The sequence below is a fragment of the Gekko japonicus genome, unplaced genomic scaffold (assembly GCF_001447785.1).
Source record: "Gekko japonicus isolate JY-2015 unplaced genomic scaffold, Gekko_japonicus_V1.1 scaffold1176, whole genome shotgun sequence".
Classification (NCBI taxonomy): domain Eukaryota; kingdom Metazoa; phylum Chordata; class Lepidosauria; order Squamata; family Gekkonidae; genus Gekko; species Gekko japonicus.
This window is the reverse complement of record NW_015174877.1, coordinates 358,936-379,831: the sequence shown is the minus strand read 5'-3', so window position 1 is coordinate 379,831 and position 20,896 is coordinate 358,936. Positions and strand designations below refer to the sequence as shown.

The 20,896-nt window shown below is 46.8% G+C and overlaps 1 protein-coding gene across 1 annotated transcript in view; it reads right to left on the bottom strand.

The window, feature by feature from the left end:
* Nucleotides 1–1,036: 1,036 nt before the first annotated feature.
* Nucleotides 1,037–20,896, bottom strand: part of RCAN3 (RCAN family member 3) — a 31,152-nt gene continuing 11,292 nt past the window's right edge. Inside the window, exons 3-5 of the mRNA XM_015424855.1 lie at nucleotides 6,413–6,586; nucleotides 5,380–5,551; nucleotides 1,037–1,530 (exon numbers count right to left, since the gene is read on the bottom strand). Coding sequence (XP_015280341.1) covers nucleotides 1,322–1,530; nucleotides 5,380–5,551; nucleotides 6,413–6,586 — 555 coding nt within the window. The 3' untranslated portion in view covers nucleotides 1,037–1,321. The remainder of the gene's footprint in view (nucleotides 1,531–5,379; nucleotides 5,552–6,412; nucleotides 6,587–20,896) is intronic.

The window sequence follows — 20,896 nt, the reverse complement described above, 5'->3', positions numbered from 1 at the left end:
TTAAAGTTTCAGACTAGGAGCTGGGAGACCCAGGTTCAAATCTCCAGTTTGCCATGGAATCTGGCTGGTTGACCTTGGGCCAGTTACACATTCTCAGCTTAATGTACCTCACCGGAAAGCTGTGAGGATAAAATGGAGGAGAATGATGAAAGCAGCTTTGAATCCCCAGTGTGGAGACATGTGGGGCATAAATGAAGTCAATAAACGATAAATATAATTGAAGATGGGTAGCCAATAAAAGGTAGGTTGGTTGGTAGATGGGAAGGAGAGATGGAAACAGGGAAAGGTGAGGGGATATGAAGATTGCCAGGAGAAGGGAAAGAAGAAATATTGGGGGAAAGGAAAATGAACGGTCCCCCAGAAGTCCTTGTGGGTCCCCCGCTTGTCAAAATCTATTATCCTGCAACTTAAACAATACAGAGAAAAAGTTGTTGCACTCTTGCAAGAAGCATTAATACATTCAAATACATTTGAAATATTTTCCATTTGAAATACATTTCAAATACATTTGAAATATGTGGGGTGTGGCCATACTATTACTCCTGCACAATGGGGCTGTGCAGGCAGTGGGAGTGTATTACAAGAGGGTGCCAGAAGCTGTACAGATTGCCTTATTCCTACTGCCAGCTTACATAAATATACTCCATTTGGAAAAGCTGCATCCTAAGAAACAAATACAAAAGAGGGAGTTGGCCTCTATTATGCAGCTTACCTGCTTGCATTTCAGATTTCACAGTTACAGTGAGCACAAAGACAGACTATTAGACTTGCTTGTGTTTTTTGCCTCACATTAATTCACAAAAGTACTTTGACATTCAACACACACACACAACTATGGCATTTCTAAGGAAAAACAAAAGCACAAAACAGACCTGGAAATTTGCTTCTAAACCCTCAAACCATTTAGAGATTTCTCTACTTGATAACAATGTACATTGTACATAATGTTTTATCAATATATTACTTCGAACATCATGTTAATTGGATAATGCACACAAAAATATACATGAGAAACTCGTGTACAAAACCACGTGGCAACCAATACAAAGATGGCAGCATTCGAGTTTCTTTCAGCCTTTTTATACACCAAGAAAATGGCAACACACACATTCCAAAATGGCATCCTCCTAGTCTAGTGTGCTAGGACTCAAAATCCCAAAGGATTTGCTACATCTTGGGAGTTAAAACCTTAAAGTGCTCTTTAGAACGTTGGCATCTAAAGTCTTTTTGATGCGAGATGACTACATGTCTGCTGCTGCTACACATCACGAAGCAACACAAACATGATTTCCATCCACTGCTGCTGTTAGATCACCTCAGATCAAAAGTGCATCCCACCCCCTACCTCTAGCATACATTCAAAAGTTTTTGTTTCACTCAGCAATGTGGGCGGTGGATCGGGGCGCCTTGTCTGCAAAATCTTCTGTTTGGGATTTTTAGTTTCATCCTCCTCTTCCGTTTCGCTTTCACACACATGGACAACCACGCTGGGTGTGGATTCTGTTCCTGCATGAAGCTCATACTTCTCCCCTAGAAGGAGAACAAGTCACAACATTACAATACCAGCAGAGTAAATACCAGCAGAGTTATCAAACACATAAAGCTTAAAAAACCCCACACTTATTTATTCTAATGTATTTGGGAAATGATGACACATATACATGTGGGCTGCTTCCACACTGTACATAATGGTTTTGTACACGTGGTTTTGTACACGAGTTTCTCATGTATATTTTTGTGTGCATTATCCAATTAACATGATGTTCGAAGTAATATATTGATAAAACATTATGTACAATGTGGGCTGAGATTTTGCAATGCATCCCCTCCACCTGCCCCAACAACAGCAACTTTGGGGGGGCTTCCATACAACACCATCTAGTCCAACCCTCTGCCCAATGCAGGACCAGCCTAAAGCATCTCTGACAAATATTCGTCCAGACTCTTCTTGGAAGCTGTCAGTGAAGGGGAGCTTACCACCTCCCTAGGCAGCTGATTCCACCTTTGAACCACTCTGACTGTGAAAAAGATTTTCCTAATATCCAGTCAATACCTTTCTGCTTGTAATTTAAACCCATTGCTTCGGGTCCTATCCTCTGCTGCCAACTGGAACAGCTCCTTGCCCTCCTCCAAATGACAGCCTTTCAAATATTTAAAGAGAGCAATCATGTCCTCCCTCAATCTCCTCTTCTCCAAACGAAACATTCCCAAGGCCCTTAGCCTTTCCTCGTAGGGCTCAGTCTCCAGACCCCTGATCATCCTCGTCACTCTCTTCTGTACCCTCTCGATTTTGTCCACATCCTTTTTGAAGTGAGGCCTCCAGAACTGCGCACAGTACTCAAGGTGCGGCCTGACCAAGGCAGTATACAGAGGGGCTATGACCTCCTGCGATTTCAATGCTATGGCCCTTTTAATACAACCCAAGAATGAATTTGCCTTTTTTACCACCGCATCACACTGACTGCTCATATTTAGTTTACAGTCCACTCTTACCCCAAGATCTCTTTCGCATACACTACTCCCCAGAAACGTATCCCCCATCCAGTATTTGTGCGTGACATTTTTGTGGCCCAGATGTAATACTGTGCATTTATCTTTGTTGAATTACATCCTGTTTGCAACTGCCCACCTCTCCAGAGTATTCAGGTCTTGTTGAATTTTAACTCTTACCTTCTTGGGTGTTTGCTACTCCTCCCAATTTGGTATCATCAGCAAATTTAATGAGTAGCCCTTCTACTCCTTCATTCAGATCATTGATAAAACTATTGAAAAATACTGGGGCCAAAACCGAGCCCTGTGGCACCTCACTGGACACCTCCCTCCAATCTGATGAAACGCCATTGACCACCACTCTTTGGGTGTGGTCCTCTAACCAGTTCCCTATCCACTGAACTGCCCTATAGTCCAGTCCACAGTCTTTCAGTTTGCCCATCAGAATGTCACATCAACAGAGTTCCCACGATCCCATAAGCTCGTCACATGATCAAAGAAGGAAACCAGTTTGGTCTGACAAAATCTGTTTGGGACAGAACCATGCTGACTTCCCCAGATCACTAAGTGGTCCTTCAGATGGTTACAGATCGATCCCTTTAAAAGCTACTCTAATATCTTCCCAGCAACAGAAGTCAGACTGACCGGCCTGTAGTTTCCCGGGTCATCCTTCTTCCCTTTCTTAAAGATTGGGATAACATTTGCTCTTCTCCAATCTTCTGGCACCCCCCCCCCAGTCCTCAGGAGGCCTCAAAGATGATGGACAGAGGCTCTGCAAGTTCATCAGACAGTTTTTTGAGCACTCTTGGGTACACACCATCTGGCCCAGGGGATTTGTATTCATCCAGTGCAGCCAGATGCCTCTCCACAACCTCCCTGTCAATGTCAACTGGACACTCAGGTGTCCTGTTATGTCCTATACCATCTCTAGATGGGCTCGAGTTCTTCTGGGAGAAAACAGAGGCAAAAAAGTCATTAAGCCTGTCTGCTTTTTCTCTGTCCTCCACCAGAGTTTCTCCTTTACTCCCAAAAGTGGTCCAATTGCCTCTTTTACCTTGTGTTTGCTTCTCACATACCTGTAGACGTTTTTCTTATTGTGGTGAGACCCCCTGGCCAGACCCAACTCATACTGCGCTTTGGTTTCCCTGACGGCTGATCTGCAGTACCTAGTAACTCTTATATACTCCTCTTTAGAGGTCTGACCTTCCCTCCATTTCCTGAACATTTCCCTTTTCTCCTTTAGCTTATTCTGAAGCTCTCGGTTCATCCTCATCAGTTTCTTGGAGCCCTTACCATGTTTCGGTCTTCCTGGAATAGTGAGGTCCTGAGCTCGTAAAAGCTCATGTTTGTCCTTCTGCATGTTTCCCCAAACCTTCTTTGGTAGATTGTACTTAAAGTGGGTTTGGGATATGCATTGACAGGAAGGCGTCACCATTTCCCATCATGTCAGCCATGCCCCTGCCACCACCAGTGCAGTCTTTTTGCAGCTTTTTAATTTTTCAGTTGGTAGTACATGCGTATATAGCAGCATCACAATATAGTGATACATCTACAAGCAATTTTTTTTTTTTAAAGCTGGCAGAAAGCATCCTGGTGTTTGTTGGGGGTGGTGGGGAATGGTGCGTACAAAGAGGTAACACAGAGAATCCCCCAGGTGGATCCTCCTTTGCTGCTGCAAATTCCTCTACATTCGCAGCAGCAATGAGAGCACAATGGGGAACCAACCATGTTGAAGCACAATGCCCTTCGCCTCCAGTCAAAGGGCGCCTTTCAGCCAAGACTTAGTTTTCATGAAGTGCTTCCTTGAACTTGGGAAAATTCAGAAACACACCCAAAATATACCAAAGCAAGTTCAGAGTACCTCAGAATGTATGCAAGTCCTAGAAAAGGCCTTTTCTAACTGGAGTGGCAGTTTCTCCATCCCAAAGTAATTTCAGTTGTTAACACCCGCTATATTTAAGGAATCTGTACTGCTGGCCAATGTTCCCTCTAAGCTGTGGAGTTTTGTGAGTAAAAATTCTACTTTGTGAGCTAACTCAGCTTAGAGCTAACTCAGCTTAGAGGGAACACTGCTGCTGGCTAGTTATATTTCACAGCAAGATGCACCCTAAATACGCCCAAGATGTTTACATCCCCCTTGATCAACCCTACTCTAAGTTTAACAAAAACCTATCTTCTAAAGGATTTATTAGTGCTACAGTCAGGAATTTGCCATCATTACATGCAGTATTTTCCAGAATAAAAGTTTCAGAAGCATACTGGCAGGGTAACCCATGTAGTCAGTAGTATGATGCCATCAGAATCACAATATGACTTCCTATGGATAATCAGACAGCCAGTGCCAAACTGGCAAGAGTGCTTCTAGCCACTGAATTTTGCAGAAGAAAACGTGAGGACACATTCCTTGAGGTACATAACAGGTGAGAAGAATTAGAGGTGGCAGGATTGGGAGAAAGTGAAACAATATCACTTATGGATGTCTACCTTCTGGAGTACTAGTATACCGCCCTCAGAGTTTCTTTGAGGGAGTATGTATCCTCCTCCCCACAACACACCCCTGCAATCTTGAGTCTCGCAGACACAGACATAGAAACTTGTAAGGTTTTTTTGGGGGGGAGGGGAATCTCTTCAATTTGTAAAACTTGAGCTTTCTTGTTACACATTCTACATACAGCCCTTTATCACAGTTCTGAAAGCAAATCCTGCCCACTCCAATGTGACCTATGAGGGTGGAGAGGGAGAAGGAAGAGAACCAGTAAAGTTCCTCTTCCTAGGAAGAACTCTTCTTCTCTTGGCTACTCGCCTGTGGTACTTATGAGCCTGCTTGATCACTTTTGTTAAACAAAGAGATAGAGAAAGTAGAGCAGAAAGTTGGAAAACATTCCATACCAGGCCCCAATTTTGAAACTGCACAGAGCAAGTCATAGTTTATCATGGGTGTGGCATCTTCACTCGGCTTCCATCCTACAGGTGGAGAGGCAGGTGGTGAGATCAGAAACTGTTTGACAGGCTGTGGGGGCAGGAGGTAAGATTTGTCTCCCACATCACTGGGCATCTGAACCTGAAAAAAAGCAAACACAACCACAACAGTAATGCAAAGCTACAATTTTCAGATCTCACTTCTGAGCAGCAAGAAGAACATTCCTCCTTAGCAGAGTTTTGTTAATCTAGCATCTCATCCTGTCTCACTCCAGAACTTTCCGTGACTGGAAAAGTCATGTGGATATGAAACGCACAGTTTCTTCCCCTTTGCTTCGTTTAGTTAAACATTGACAATGTACTTGGCACTGAACTCTTAACCAAAACTACTCTGAGTGCAGAGGATTATGGATTAACTGATCAGTATACTTCATCATGAATATAGGCAATATAAGCATGCATACATGTCAGAGGTATAAAATCATATTAATTGATCCCTTGCCCTACACGTCTATGAGGAACACATAGGCTCTGTATACACAACTTTTTACCAGGAAAGCTTTCTGTCCCCAGGACACCAACTGTTTTAGGGTGGGTTGTCCTAAAGGATTCACAAGCTACATGTGGCAATCGTACATTTATTCCTGCAATTAAAAAAAAAATGGAATTCATGCAACCTGTAAGAAAAGTCTCTCACCACATTAAGCTGCAGGACAGGCAGAGCTTGTCATTACATTGCTATTGAAGGAAAAGTTATTTTAATTTATTTTACTAATTTTTAATTAGCAAAAGAAATGTCTATAGATTAGCATCTTTTCTTTCCATAGCTTAAAAAAGATCAAGTATTAAGTAATTCACAGAATCCACTGCCTAAGTATTGCCAATCATTATATTAATATAAAATGTGGCAGAATTCACAAACAGTAAGAAAGACAGGCATAAATTCTAATACGAGGTGCTTGCTCCAGGGTTGCATCAGGGAGAAAGGAAGAGGCCAACATACCTGAGCAAAATACAGCTTCAACTTTTTCCCACCAAAGTCAGTCTCATGTAGTTCTATCCGTGCCCTTGCTGCTGCTTCCGGATTGCTAAAGTTTATCCTTACTCTTTTAAAACTTTTAAATAGCTGGAATGTAACATGATCATCATAGACGGAGAAAAGCGCTTCAAATCGTTCCTAAGGGTAAAAGAGAGAGCACTTTTTTCTTTTTAAGCTTTTTCCAATCTTACCACTTCTGGCTATCAGTGTGCAGCGTCTTTTAGTAGAGCGCTACCCAGCAATTTTAGTGAGCCTCTGCTGAAACAGACAAAAGGCAACAGCCTCCAATAAATGTAAGCACTGATTTATTCTTGAATTCTGTGTAGATGTACATAAAAGGGCACATCAGGTACTATTAATTATTAATTTTTAATGATTTATAGTCCATCTTTCTCACTAAGACTCAAGGTAGGTTAAACACTGCAAATCACTACAAATAACAGGCTGGGAACCAATAAACAATGCAATAGGGTTTGGATTGCAGAAATTTGGTACAGAGGTTATACAAAACATAAGCATTTCAACATGACATATCAAACAATGCAGAAATTACCTAGTAGGAGCATACTTACAGCAACAGATAGAGCAGAGTAGCATAGTCCACAGTCCCTATCCCTTTACCAAAGTATCTTTCTGGACCATTTCATTATAGTACAACTCTATTACCTGTGTAAAGAAGCCTTCATGAATAATTCAGCTTTGCATCAGAAAGCCACAAAAGAGGGAGCCTTCAGGCAGCCCATTCTATGAGGTGGGGGCATAAGCAGACAATGCATGTATATGGACAGTTGTTGATTTTGACCATTTGCAGGGTGGTGCCTACAGAAGGTCCTGCTCAGATGAGTGAAGCTGTCATGGTGGAGCATGGAGAAGCAGCGATACCGCAGATATGAGGGACCAAGCCAATGGAGGGTTTTGTATGTGATTGCCAATACCTTTAATTGAGCCTGGTAACTCATAGGCACCCTGACCTGGATAGCTCAGGCTAGCCCAATCTCATGAGATCTCGGAAGCTAAGCAGGGTCAGCCCTGGCTAGTATTTGGATGGGAGACCATCAAGGAATACCAGGTTTGTGACACAGAGGCAAGCAATGGCAAACCACCTGTTAACGTCTCTTGCCTTGAAAACTCTATGGGGTCACCATGTCAGCTGTGACTTGTTGGCACTTTCCACTGCCAACTGATGGGCAGCCAATGGAGTGATAAGAACATAAGAGAAGCCAATGTTGGATCTGGCCAGTGGCCCATCCAGTCCAACACTCTGTCACACAGTGGCCAAAAATACCAGGTGCCATCAGGAGGTCCAGCAGTGGGGCCAGGACACTAGAAGCCCTCCCACTGTCTCCCCCCCCCCAAGCACCAAGAATACAGAGCGTCACTTGCCCCAGCCTGAGAGTTCCTATCTATACCTTGTGGTTAATAGCCACTTCTGCTCCACATGTTTATCTAATTCCCTCTTGAAGCTGTCCATGCTTGTTGCCACTGCCATCTCCTGTGGCAGTGAATTCCATGTGTTAATCACTCTTTGGGTGAAGAAGGACTTCCTTTTATCTGTTCTAACCCGACTGCTCAGCAATTTCATTGAGTGCCCACGAGTTCTTCTATTGTGAGAAAGGGAGAAAAGTACTTCTTTCTCTACCTGCTCTATCCTATGCATAAGCTTATAAACCTCGATCATGTCACCCCTCAGCCATCATTTCTCCAAGCTAAAGAGCCCCAAGCGTTTAAACCTTTCTTCATAGGGAAAGTGTTCCAACCCTTTTATCATTCTAGTTGCCCTTTTCTGCACTTTTTCCAGTGCTATAATATCCTTTTTGAGGTGTGGTGACCAGAACTGTACACAGTACTCCAAATGAGGTTGCACCATCTATTTATACAGGGGTGATTTATGCAGATTGCTGAATGGGAGTAATACGCACGTGGCGCCAAGCTTTTGATAAGAATCGAGCTGCGGCATCCTGCACCAACTGGAGACTCTACATTGACTTTGAGGGGAGACCTATGTACTGTGAATTAAAGTAGTCTAGTCCTGATGTTACTGTGGCATAGATCCAGGTGGTCAGATTGGCTATGTCAAAGGAGGGGGTCATCTCATGGAACAAGGTGTTTTTTGCAGCTGCATTAACTTGCTTCTCCAGCTGGATCCAGTATAATCCCAAGGTTCTTAACAGAGTCAGCTGAACTCCATTAGAAGTGGGAAAAACAATGTCCTTCAAGATCTCCACCTTCCCAACCAGCATCACTTCTGTCTAGTCTGGGTTCAATTTTAATTTGTTCACGTTCAGCCCTCTGACACCACCCCCTGTATGGAAGGCCTGATCACTACATCGTAACATCACTATAATGGCGACCTGAGTAGGCATAACATTTCCTTTGTGGCTGACTTGAGCAGGAGAAGACGACGGGTCTCTTTCTTTCTCCCGGACTGGTTTTCTCGTCGCAAAAACGAGGGAGGATTACTGGAGTTGGTTTTGGGGTTTGTTGTTTTTGTTTTGTTTTTTCCACAGTGGCCGTCTCGGAAGGAAGAGATTGGAGGGAGGGGAAAAGTTAAAATGACTGGAGCGGGATGGGATGGGACGGAGCCCAGCGAGCGGAAACATTTCCCCTGCTTTCTGAGCGACCCAGGGCTTTCTGGGGTTGCTGTTGGGGGTTTTTTGAATTTTTTTTACACAGTGATCGTCTGTATTTTCACAGAAGAAAGAGGTGGGTCGATTCCCCGAAGCTTCCCTTTTCCTCCCTCCCCCCCCCATCTTTGCAATAGAGAGACTCTGGCTAGGTGGAGGTTGGGGGAGGGGAAGCAGTTGCTGCTGAAATGGGACTGAGAAGGAGTCTATATTTTCCTCTAATTTACTCAAAGGAAGTTCCATTGGAAGACTGATGCCAAGTGGTGCTTCTGACATTTGCCAGGCATTGGGAGAAATGTTCACTTTGACTCCTAATTATGAGTGGAGCTAAATAACATATGCGGAGCTACAAACGGCAGGGTGAAAATTGCCCTTTTCTTTCCTTTTTAAAAATCATATGTGTTGGGGTTTTTTTTTGGGGGGGGGGAATAATTCCACCAGGCCAGAAAATGAAAGGCTGGAGGCTGAAATGGACTTGCACAGATCTGCTTTGAGATTATACCTGGAGATTATAATTGAAGTTTACTGTATGTGAAAATGTCTTACCTAAGTATGAGTTTGTACATATTAACAGTTGGTAGCAGTCAATACATTCCTAAACAACTATTGTAAAAGAGAAAATGGGCAAAGACTGTCACAAACATCACAGAGGAAACTGAAAACTTTACAGAAGTGATGTGGTTGCCTTTCACATATATTTGCCCCTGAACTGCAACAACGTGAGTTGAAATGACAACTGGGGAGATTTAGATTCATTGAAGGCCACAATGTTTCTATATTTTCCTCTAATTTACTAATTTACTCAAAAGAAATTCCATAGGAAGATTGATTGTTGTTGTACTCTGTATTACAGTTGTTGGTTCCCTTGAATGTTTGTGAATGTACACCAATATCCTGTGTAGCTGGGGGTTTTTTGGGTCACTGGAGATTATGATTGAAGTTTACTGTATGTGAAAACTTCTTACCTAAGTATGAGTTTGTGCATATTTCTATCTCATGCTGTGTCAATGGTAAATAAAAAGTAATACTGAAAACCAGAAGTTATTTGACAATACCATCATACAACAGACATCCACCACTTTCCCCTATTATATGCTTGTAAATTATACGAAACATGCACTCAAATATGCAAGGGAAACTTAACTCAGTAACACTGTAAGCTAGTGGTAAGTGTCTGGAATACTGCAGTGAAAGAATCAAGAGAATATCTTGTTGGGTACACGAGAAACTGCAAGTTAAAACACTTGTGACAGTAGCTGGAAACTGCAGAGCTCAGGGAATGTTATGCCTACATTTGATGACGTCACGACGTAGTGATCAGGCCTTCCATATAGGGGGCAGTGCCTCTGACCACCCCAGTCAGGCAGTAGCTCAAGGTAAATGTACAAAACAGTGCCCTCTACTGGCAGCTATCAATATTTTAGGCTAAAGTATTACATTTGTTGTTCAGTTGCACAGTCGAGTCCAACTCTTCGTGACCCTATGGACCACATCGTGCCAGGCCCTCCTATCTTCCACCGTCCTCTGAAGTTTGCTCAATTTCATGTCTGTTACATCATTAACACCGTCTAACCATCTCATCCTTTGCCATCCCCTTCTTTTACCTTCAGTCTTTCCCAGCATCAGGGTCTGCTCCCTTCTCATTTGGTGGCCAAAGTATTTGAGCTTCAGCTTCAGGATCTGGCCTTCCAAGGAACAGTCAGCGTTGATCTCCTTTAGGATTGACTGATTCGATCTCCTTGCAGTCCAAGGGACTCTCAAGAGTATTACATACTGCCACTGTTTAAATGCTATATTTTTGAATAGTTTAAAGAGTTGCTGTATTACATGAAATTTACATCCCTACCTCTAAATTAATCCACAGATGTCATGGCTCAGTTGGGATCTGAATCCAAGTGTCTTAAGGTGTGAGGGGAAAGCTGCATTCAAAATCATGTTACACAATTCGATCAGCAAGTTGTTCTGTCAACTCATGCAGCTTCTCCTATGACCCTGCCTTCCCCAGCCTTTCTATAAGGCAGATGCAGCATAGTGCTCGATATTCATTGGGATTGAGCTAGAATGCTGAACAGACAAATATTCCATGAAATCAAAAATGCGCGTGTGTAAGCAGCTCCCTATCTTTCTGTTGTAATCTAGGATCCTCCTACAGCAATGGTAGGAGCGACACCCACTTGCTCCCAAGCCTTGTAAAAGTCAGGATTTTACAGGCAACACAATCCTTTCCTGAATGCAGGCACTCTCTGTTCCATAATTTTCCACTGGCAGCTTGTGTGTAGCTTCTCGTACAGGCCATGTGCTATAGCTGCACACATTTCTGATCTAATCCCAGAACTCCCACGTAACATGCAGCTACACGTACCATGTAATTTAACTTCAAGTACAGGGCAGCCATCCTAGATCTCATGCTGAGGGTCCTAGACTGCCCTGCTGAAACCATGGCGACTACGCCCCACACTGCCCTACAGCTGAGACTCAAGCAGCACAATCAACTGTAAAGCGGTGGGATTCCCACCACCACCCTACAGTTGGAAGCTGCCACCTTAACTCCAGAAGCTCTGGAATCTTGGCGGGATCAGCTTCACTCAAGCAGCAGCTAGGAGCAATCAGCTGTACAGCAGAGGGGATGCAGTCTCCCCAGCACCCAGTGATTTCGAGGTTCCACTGTCAAGTTTTACCTGGAGCCTCAGAATCACTATGATCCTGCTCAGTAGGCTATGCATGCATCCTTTTGCCCTGAGCCAAACTTAAGCTCGTTATTTTGGAGACATGGAATGCTGGTGAGTTCTGAACCATGAACTACAGTGTTTATACTGAGCCTTCCCTTTGCAACATGCTTAAGCAGCTGCATCATTAGGTGGCTGGAGTGTATTCCAGGAAAGCATAATCCAGCCTCACCGAGGCTCCTCTAATCTTTGAGATTTGGTGATATTCCAGCATAGAAGAAACCACTGATAGATTACAAATGTCCCAATATGTGTTTGGAAATCATAAAAACAAGATATAGGGGGAAAACACAAAATAACTAAAAGAAAACAGACAGATCTTAGCATGAGAAAGCCCTGAAAGCCAATGAAATTCAATTCAGTCCAGAAAGTTCTTGGCATGTTAAATTTTGTAATCTGGATAACTCATTTCTAACTGCTTTTTGAATAAGCAACATGGAATTATACAAGACTTCATCAAAACTGCCTATCAAGTGAAACACTACCTCCAACATCTACAACACACCTCAATGAAAATATGCACTTTAAATCTAGGGAATAGGCTAATTTACCTTTTAAAGGAAAGGGTTGAACTAATGTTTGCCCCCGACCAAATTTACTTGTGTCATTTCCTCCCCACCTTCTTGCAGCTACTACCCAAAGACTATTAAGTAAGCTGCTTTTAAAATTATACGTGTATCTGATTCGCAACAGCATGCCGCCAGTCATGCATAGTCTATTCACTATGCAGGTTTTGCAACAGCAATGAAAAGAAAACCTAAAAGGAACATATTACATCGAGTTAGGAAAGGTAAAGGTAAAGGTTCCCTTGCTCGAAAGCCAGTCAAATCCGACTCTAGGGTTGCGGTGCTCATCTCCGTTTCAAAGCCGAAGAGCCAGCGCTGTCCGAAGACGTTTCCGTGGTCATGTGACCAGCATGACTAACCACCAAGGCGCACGGAACGCTGTTACCTTCCCACCGAAGTGGTCCCTATTTATCTACTTGCAATTCCTTGCTTTCGAACTGCTAGGTTGGCAGGAGCTGGAACTAGAGATGGGAGCTCACTCCATCATGCAGCACCCGGGTCTCGAACTGCTGAACTACCGATTTTCCACAGCCTGCAGTTCAGCGTCTTAACCACCTGAGCCACCGCAGCTCCATTACATCGAGTTACAAACAAGTTAAAAAAAAGGATGAAGTGAAAGGACATTCTCTAGTGTTTGTTTTAAAGCTCTAGAATCCAGAAAATACACCTGTAACTGTCCTTGCAGTAACAACTAAGGCAAGTAAGCTGTCATCAGTAGATGCCTGGGGCTACTTCCTGCCAAAATAAAGCACTTTCTTTCTCTCTATTAACCCCATTTATGCCTTAGTACTCTAACACAAACCCCCACAAACCCCCACTAGGAATTGTAATTTGAGACAAATGCTTGCAACTAGAGAAAAAGAAAGCTGCATACAGTATTATACTGCTGATGGTCAAATTTATTTGAGATGACCTTGTGCAGGAGAGGTGTGATTGTGTTAAGTCACCATGTTTTTCAGAACACCAGGAAACAAACACTTGCAAGCGGCCAGTTGAATAAGTCAGGATTATCAGATAACATATTAGGCAATTACTGAAATGAGATAATAAGGATTAGAGGAAATAAAATCAAAATAATCAGACCAGGTATTTTACAGTGAATCCATCCCAGGATGATTTCCTGCTGCTGTCTCTTCACTTGCTGAGCCAGAAACAACTACACAGGGCTTGACTAGAAAGCAAAATGAGCTCTCTGCAGAAGGCAGGACAAATAAGGAGAAGGGTTTCTGTTGTGTACCAAGCGAGACTGCACATGCGGTCGAGCTCACATGTGGCCGGGTGGGCAAGCTGAGCTTCGCATCCAATAACAATAGAAGCAGAGGATCCTAGGACTCGCCAATCGGCCAGTCCGGATCCTAAAGGGAACCAATGCGGGAAAGTAGTATTGTATATAGCCTATCACGGGAATGGGTGTGTGTTGTTGGGTGTGGTTTGATTGGAAATATAAGTGGACCTTCAGGTCCCGCAAATATCTCAAGTTCTCATTTTACTAATAAAGTATGAGCTGAAATCACAACGATATGCATCAGTCTCAGTACTTTATACTGGCGACAAGGATTGGATCCTGATGAGCGAGCCGGACTCCAATGCTGACACGAGCACCGCACCACGCTCCGACCACCAGGACTCCGCGCCCCGCATCGCTGCCCCCAGGTCCAGCACCGCGCCCCGCACCACTCCAGGCAACACTCATCCACATGCTGCCGCCCAAGTCATGGCTGCCGCTCTGGGTAACCTCTCCGAATTCAATGCTGCGCATCCTGAGCAGTGGGAAATGTGGATCGAGCAACTGGAGTACTATGTCAACTTACATGACATCACAGACGAGGGTAAGAAGAAATCCCTAATGCTCAGATCATGCGGGATCAAGACGCTCAGGCTACTGAAAGATCTGCTAGCCCCAAAATCTCTGAAAGAGGCCACCTTTGCAGAGCTAGAGAAGCCACTCACTGATCACTTCGCACCAAAGCTGACCAAAATGGCACAGCGCTTAGACTTCTTTGCGCGCCTCCAGGGCTCCGATGAAACTGCAACCAACTTCCTGGCGGGCCTTCGCCATGCGGCCACCCACTGTGAATTCCCCAGCCTCAGTGACACACTGATGAACCAGTTCATTGTGGGCCTCCAGGAGCCCAAGCTACGCCACAAGCTTGCTAGCCATGACGACCTGACCCTGGACAAGGCCCTAAGGGAAGCCACGGTTTATGAGAAATTGCATCACGAGCACCGCAGCCGTGCGGTCCACACCACAAGCGCATCTCCAGCCTCCAACGCCTCGGCCAAGGAGGAAATCTTGCAAGTACGCCACCCTGCTTGTCGGAATCCACGACCACCGGCATCAGCAACCACGCATCCCGAGAAGCCAGTCACCCAGGCATCCTGTGCCAGCTGCAGAGAAGCACACGAACGGAGGGCCTGCCATTTTTGTGATGCCGTTTGCCAGTCCTGTGGCAAACAAGGACACATCGGCCACGCCTGCTGATCCCGAGGGACCCGATGGAAGACGTCCACCCACCATGAGGCAACGGATCTGCATACCTAACCATCAACCACCAGCAGCACCAGGTAATGAAGTTGCCCCCTGATGCCCCCAACAAAATGCATGTTACGGTGTTAATAGAGGGGGCCCCCCCCCGTAAAATGGAATTGGACACGGGTTCGTCCTTCTCTATAATCTTGGCAGAAACCCTGCAGAAACTCTGCCCTCGGGGGGGGGGGGGGCTCCTTCTGCAGCCACGGAGCCTGACACTGCAGGACTTTCAAAAGAACCCAGAGGCCATCAAGGAGTGGGGCAAGTTCAGGGTGCAGTACAAAGACTTTTACGGACTCTTAAAATTGCTGCTGGTGGAAGGGAGGCTCATGAGCCTAATTGAACTCTTATGGTTCGGTCTGCTGGGTTTTGGAGTGACGGGCGTGAATCACGTACGGCCGCAGAACTTTACCTCAGTCTGCGATGAATTTTCGGGGGTGTTCGGTGGCAGGAGTCCAGCCGTTTTTTAATGACGTTCTAATCGTGGCTCCCGACTCCGTGACCTTTGCAGCCCAGCTTCAGACGATGCTCCAGCACTTCATCACCACCGGCCTGAAGGTGAAGTGAGAAAAATGCCTCCTGGGGGTGCCACGTGGGGAATTCTTGGGGTTTGCCATGGATGCCCAGAGAATCCACACCATGGAAGACAAGATACGAGCATCTCATGCACCTACGCCCTCTTCCAAGGCGGAACTGCAAGCCTTCTTAGGTCTCTTAAATTTTTACACAAGGCCACCGTGGCGGAGCAGCTTCACCACCTCCTTGATAAGCATGCTCCCTGGGTCTGGGGTCCCAAACACACCGCTGCCTTCCGGGTGGTAAAGGAACTGTTATCCTCCAATGTGGTCCTCGCCCACTTCGACGAGCCCTGGTGTTGGCTTGCGATGCTTCACCTTACGGGGTTGGGAGTGGTCATGAGGCACAGGTTGGCCAATGGCCGCGAGGTTCCTATTGCCTACTACTCTTGTACCTTATCTGCAGCAGAGCACAACTACGTGCAAATAGATAAAGAGGCCCTAGCGATAGTTGACAGCATGAAAAAAATTCACAATTACCTGTATGGCCGGCCCTTTACGGTCGTAACGGACCAAAAGCTCCTCTTGGGCCTACTCGCCCCGGACCGCCAGACCCCGCAAATGCTGTCTCCCAGAGTGCTCCACTGGTCAGTCTTCCTGGTGGGGTACCACTACTCGCTCTTACACCACCCCAGTAAAGTGATGGGCCACGCCGATGCTCTGAGCCACCTCCCGTTGCCGTCCTCCGATCCCGACCAGGCTCCGGTTCACCACATCGCCTTGTTGGAGTCCCTGCCCGATCGCCCGGTCCTGGTGGTGGATGTGTCACGCCACATTGCCTGGGATTGCATCCTCTCCTGGGTCTTAGACTGGGTGGGGAGGGGGTGGCCCGTGGGCCAGGTGGGACCAGAGTTCATTGCATTCTCATCTCGCAGGGACGAGCTGTCCTCCCACAAGGGCTGCCTGCTGTGGGGCAGCTGCGTGGTGATCCTCACACCTCTGCAAAAGTGAGTACTCACTGCCCTGCACAAGAACCACCCAGAGATCGTCAGGATGAAAGCCTTAGCCCGGTGCTATGTGTGGTGACCAGGGTTGGACAGTAAAATTGACGACAAGGTGAAGCGATGCCAGAAATGTCAGGAGTCACAACTGGAGTCTCCGAAAGCCCTGGTGCGGCCATGGGAGTCCTCTCACAAGCCATGGGCACAACTACATTTGGATTTGAACGGAGACTGCGCTGGTCGCCTTGACTGATGACCTCCGGAGACATCTGGATCAAGGCGGCGTGGCGGCACTGTGGTTGTTAGATCTGTCGGCTGCGTTCAACGTGGTCTGCCACCAGTTGCTGACCTGCCACCTTGCCGACGTGGGGATACAGGGACTTGCCCTTCAATGGCTCACCTCTTTTCTCCAGGGTCGGGGACAAAGGGTGGTGCTAGGAGAACAGCAGTCCCGGAAACACCCGCTCGAATGCGGGGTGCCTCAGGGGGCGGTCCTTTCCCCAATGTTGTTTAATATCTATATGCGCCCCCTTGCCCAGATTGCCCGGAGGTGTGGGCTTAGGTGTCATCAATATGCTGGGCAGCTGGGTGGACTCCACCCCAGAAGATCTATACTGGGCATTGCAAGCTGTGGCTGGCTGGCTCAGGCTGAGCTGGCTGAAGCGAAACCCGGCAAAAACAGAGGTCCTGGACCTACGTCACACTGGCCTGGAGTTAGGGATCCCTCTCCCGACCTTCGATGGGGCGCCGTTGGTGCCAGGGTCGGAGGTTAGGAGATTGGGAGTGCTCCTGAACTACTCTTTAACTATGGAGGCCCAGGTGGCAGCCACTGCCAGGTCAGCCTTTTACCATCTTAGGCTGGCTCGGCAGTTGGTTCCTTTCCTCGACTGCGATGACCTGGCCACAGTGATCCATGCAACGGTCACCTTGAGGCTAGACTACTGTAACACACTCTATGTGGGGCTGCCTTTCTTGCAAATCTGGAAGCTGCAGCTAGTGTAGAATGCTGCAGCCAGGCTTCTGATGCATCTCCCTAGGTGGGAGCACATCCAACCTGTGCTGAAAGCGCTGCACTGGCTGCCAATAGCGTACCGGATTCGCTTCAAAGAGCTGTCTCTTACCTTTAAAGCCCTATGTGGCCAAGGTCCGACATACCTGAGGGACCGCCTTTCCCCATATATACCCTGAAGGGCACTACGGTCAGGGACGCAACATCTGCTGGTGACCCCAGGCCCCAAGGAAACCAGGCTTGCTGTCACTAGGGCCAAGGCCTGCTCGGTGGCGGCTCCTACCTGGTGGAATGAGCTCCCGGAGGAGATCAGGGCCCTGCGGGACCTTGCACAGTTCCGCAGGGCCTGCAAGAGGGAGCTTTCCCGCCAGGCTTGTAGTCCCAGTCCCAGCCCCAGCCCCAGAGTAGGAGCCGCCACTACCACCACCAAGTTTGGAAGCAGCAGGGTATGGGAGTGGCCCTGTGACGATCAAACTGCAGCACTATGGCATGTGGATACCACTGAGTTGAGATCTGACTGAATATCCTCCGGATACCATCTTTAAATTGAAGACTATCACCTGCGACCATCTTGAAGCACTTTATTTTGTAAATATTGTAATTTGTGTGTTTTTATCTTGTTTTTATGTATTTGGCATCCGTGCCCTGATGTTAGCCACTCTGAGCCCACTTGCGGGGAGGGCGGCCTAGAAATCGAATGATAAATAAAATAAATAAATAAATAATAAAATTCTGCGGGGCCGTTTCAGGGTCAGATCTTCTTTATATTAGTAGATGCTTACACTAAGTGGCTGGAGGTAGGACCGGTTCCCTCCACTTCATCCCACTCGGCCATTCGTGCAATGTGGCGGATCTTCAGCTCCCAGGGTATTCCATACTCCCTGGTAACTGACCATGGCACGGCCTTCACCTCCACTGAGTTTCAAGAGTTTGTGCAATATTATGGCATAAGGCACATATGATCTGCCCCATTCCACCCTGCAACGAACGGCCAGGCAGAGCGCATGGTCAGAACCACGAAAGAGTCCCTGCACCACATGGACCATGGGGACTGGGACTACAAGCTAGCCGCCTTCCTATTCAGCCAGCGCACAACTCCCGACACCACGACCAGCCGCAGTCCAGCCGAACTCCTCATGGGACGGTGTCTCACAACACAGTTGGACCGCCTCCACCAGAACACGGCACAGCCCCCAAAGAACAGGAGGCCCCACGAGGGTTCTTCCCAGGGGATCCCATGTATGCACGGAACTACGCATTGGGTCCCGCATGGATCCCAGCCAAGGTCGTCTGGGTGACAGGGCCACTCTCTTACGAGGTCTCCAGCAAAGACGGTCCCATCACCTCTGTTGCTCTTCTTTGTCTTTGGCAATTATCCATTTATTCTGTTTTCTTTTTCTTGAATAAATGTAGTGAGGCACATTGGTTCAAAAAATCCTAAGTTTAAATGGGGTCTGAATGGGCAGTGACTGACCAGGAAAAGGATCTTGCCACAGCAGCCAAGGGGCCAGGGAGAAGCTGAACCATGTGCCCAGCGCGCTCCCCCCCCCCCCCCCCGCCGCCCCATTTGCACGCTCTCTCTCACACATACAGACACGTGGACCCCAAGCCCTAACAACAGCAGAGGTCTTGCTACGGCAGCCAAGGGGCCAGGGAGAAGTTGAACCACGCGCCCAGCGCTGTCTCCTCCCACGCACACACGGACCCCAAGCCCTGACGGCAGCAGAACAACAACAAAGTCTGAAGAAGAACTCCGACTCTGAGAGAGCTGTGGCCCCCCCCCCCCGCCTAAAACTCAACGTGTGGCTGGGCAACAGCAAGAAGCCCAGCACCCACTCCTCGAGCCCACCCCCTGCCCATCTCCGTCGACGGCCGTGGCAGGCCGCTGGGCTGCGCAGAGGGCTCCAGGGCCTTCCCACCCCCACCCACCACCCACCTGCCTCCATCGATGGCGCTGGCCCTTAACGGCACGGCCCCGGAGGAGAAGGAGGACGCCCAGGGCCTACCCACTGCCCGCCTTCCTCCCCCAACAGTTACCTTGCCTGAGAGTCTTTGAGGCGGGGAGGTGCGGTGGAGCAGTGGCGAGTGCACGTGCTCTACATGCTTGCTGCCGCTTCTTCTATGGGGGCAGGGAGGAGCATGGATGGGGAGGGGCGTGGGCAGGGCGGGCTTGGAAGCCAGCTGGAACACCGTTCCGGGGAGTTCCTGCCCCAAAATAGCCCTGGTTAAGGGGATTTTATCACACTCAGTTCTGTGAGCCCTGAAAATATTACGATACTAATAAATATACAACAAATACAAAATAAAGTGAACCAAGGGTTACAGCACTCAGTCCACATACTCTCCCCATTCCCAGACCTCTTGGTTGAAGGCGAGACTGGAGCTCTCAAAATTATTATTAACAGAAGGTGTATGTGAGACCACAAGTACTATTAATACAAATTTAAAGGGATGGGGAAGTCCAGACATAGATCTCCAAATCTGATCTAATTCAGTCCTAAAAGCCTTTTCCCTAGATCCCAACTGAGGTTGCTGCCACCCAGTGACAATTCTCCATGGAGCTCTCCTTTGCAGCAGCAATGGAGCATCCACACAGCAGTTTCCCCCACAGAGGGACTGGTTTGAGGTAAGGAATATGGTTCAGACATAGGTGGGACCTGCAAAAATGTGGCACACAGAAACATTCTGACTGTGTTCTGTCCCCAAAAGACCCTATCAAGCCAGTTTTTAAAGGGAACAGAAGAAAGTTGAGGAAAACCTGGACAGGGGATGATCAGGGGTTGTCACATGGATGTTCCAAAAGGACCCACACCAAAAAAGTGTCTCAGTTTGAGTACCAAATTTGAGCAAAACCTCCATAGTGAAGCAATATACCATCCCACTGAATCATAAGTATCCAACCCACTACAGCAGTCTCAAAGTCCACCTCTTTGGGTCTTGCGTCTCAAACCACAGAGAACTCCCTGCTCTCTGTTAATTTCTTCTAATCTAGAAGCATAATAAATCCCTCTTTCAACTTCTTCCCCAATTCCTACTACAATCCTACTACTATACATTCTCTTTATCTTCCCCTCATCCATCACGCTTCTCTTCTTATATGGGGTGGTGGGCACAGAACAGTTCCTCATATCGTATTAAAACTGATATTTGAACTCACTAGAGGCAATTCTACAAGAAACCAAATAGCAGCATTACAAGGATGGTGACATGAAGACAGAAGGTGAAATCTGTCGTTCATGAATTCATTAGTAGCAGCTATTTTGGCTAAACAATAAAAAATTAATAGTTAAAATATGGCTGAACACCACCTGACATATTGCAGAAATGTGAAACACTGGTATGAATCTAATACTCATACGTCCTGTTAGCTCATCTAATAATAACTGGAAAAGAGTCACTTGAATAATAATTTTGAATTGTGTAATCCCAGATTATTTTCAGTTTTGGAACAATATCTGAATGGTACCTGTAAACTGT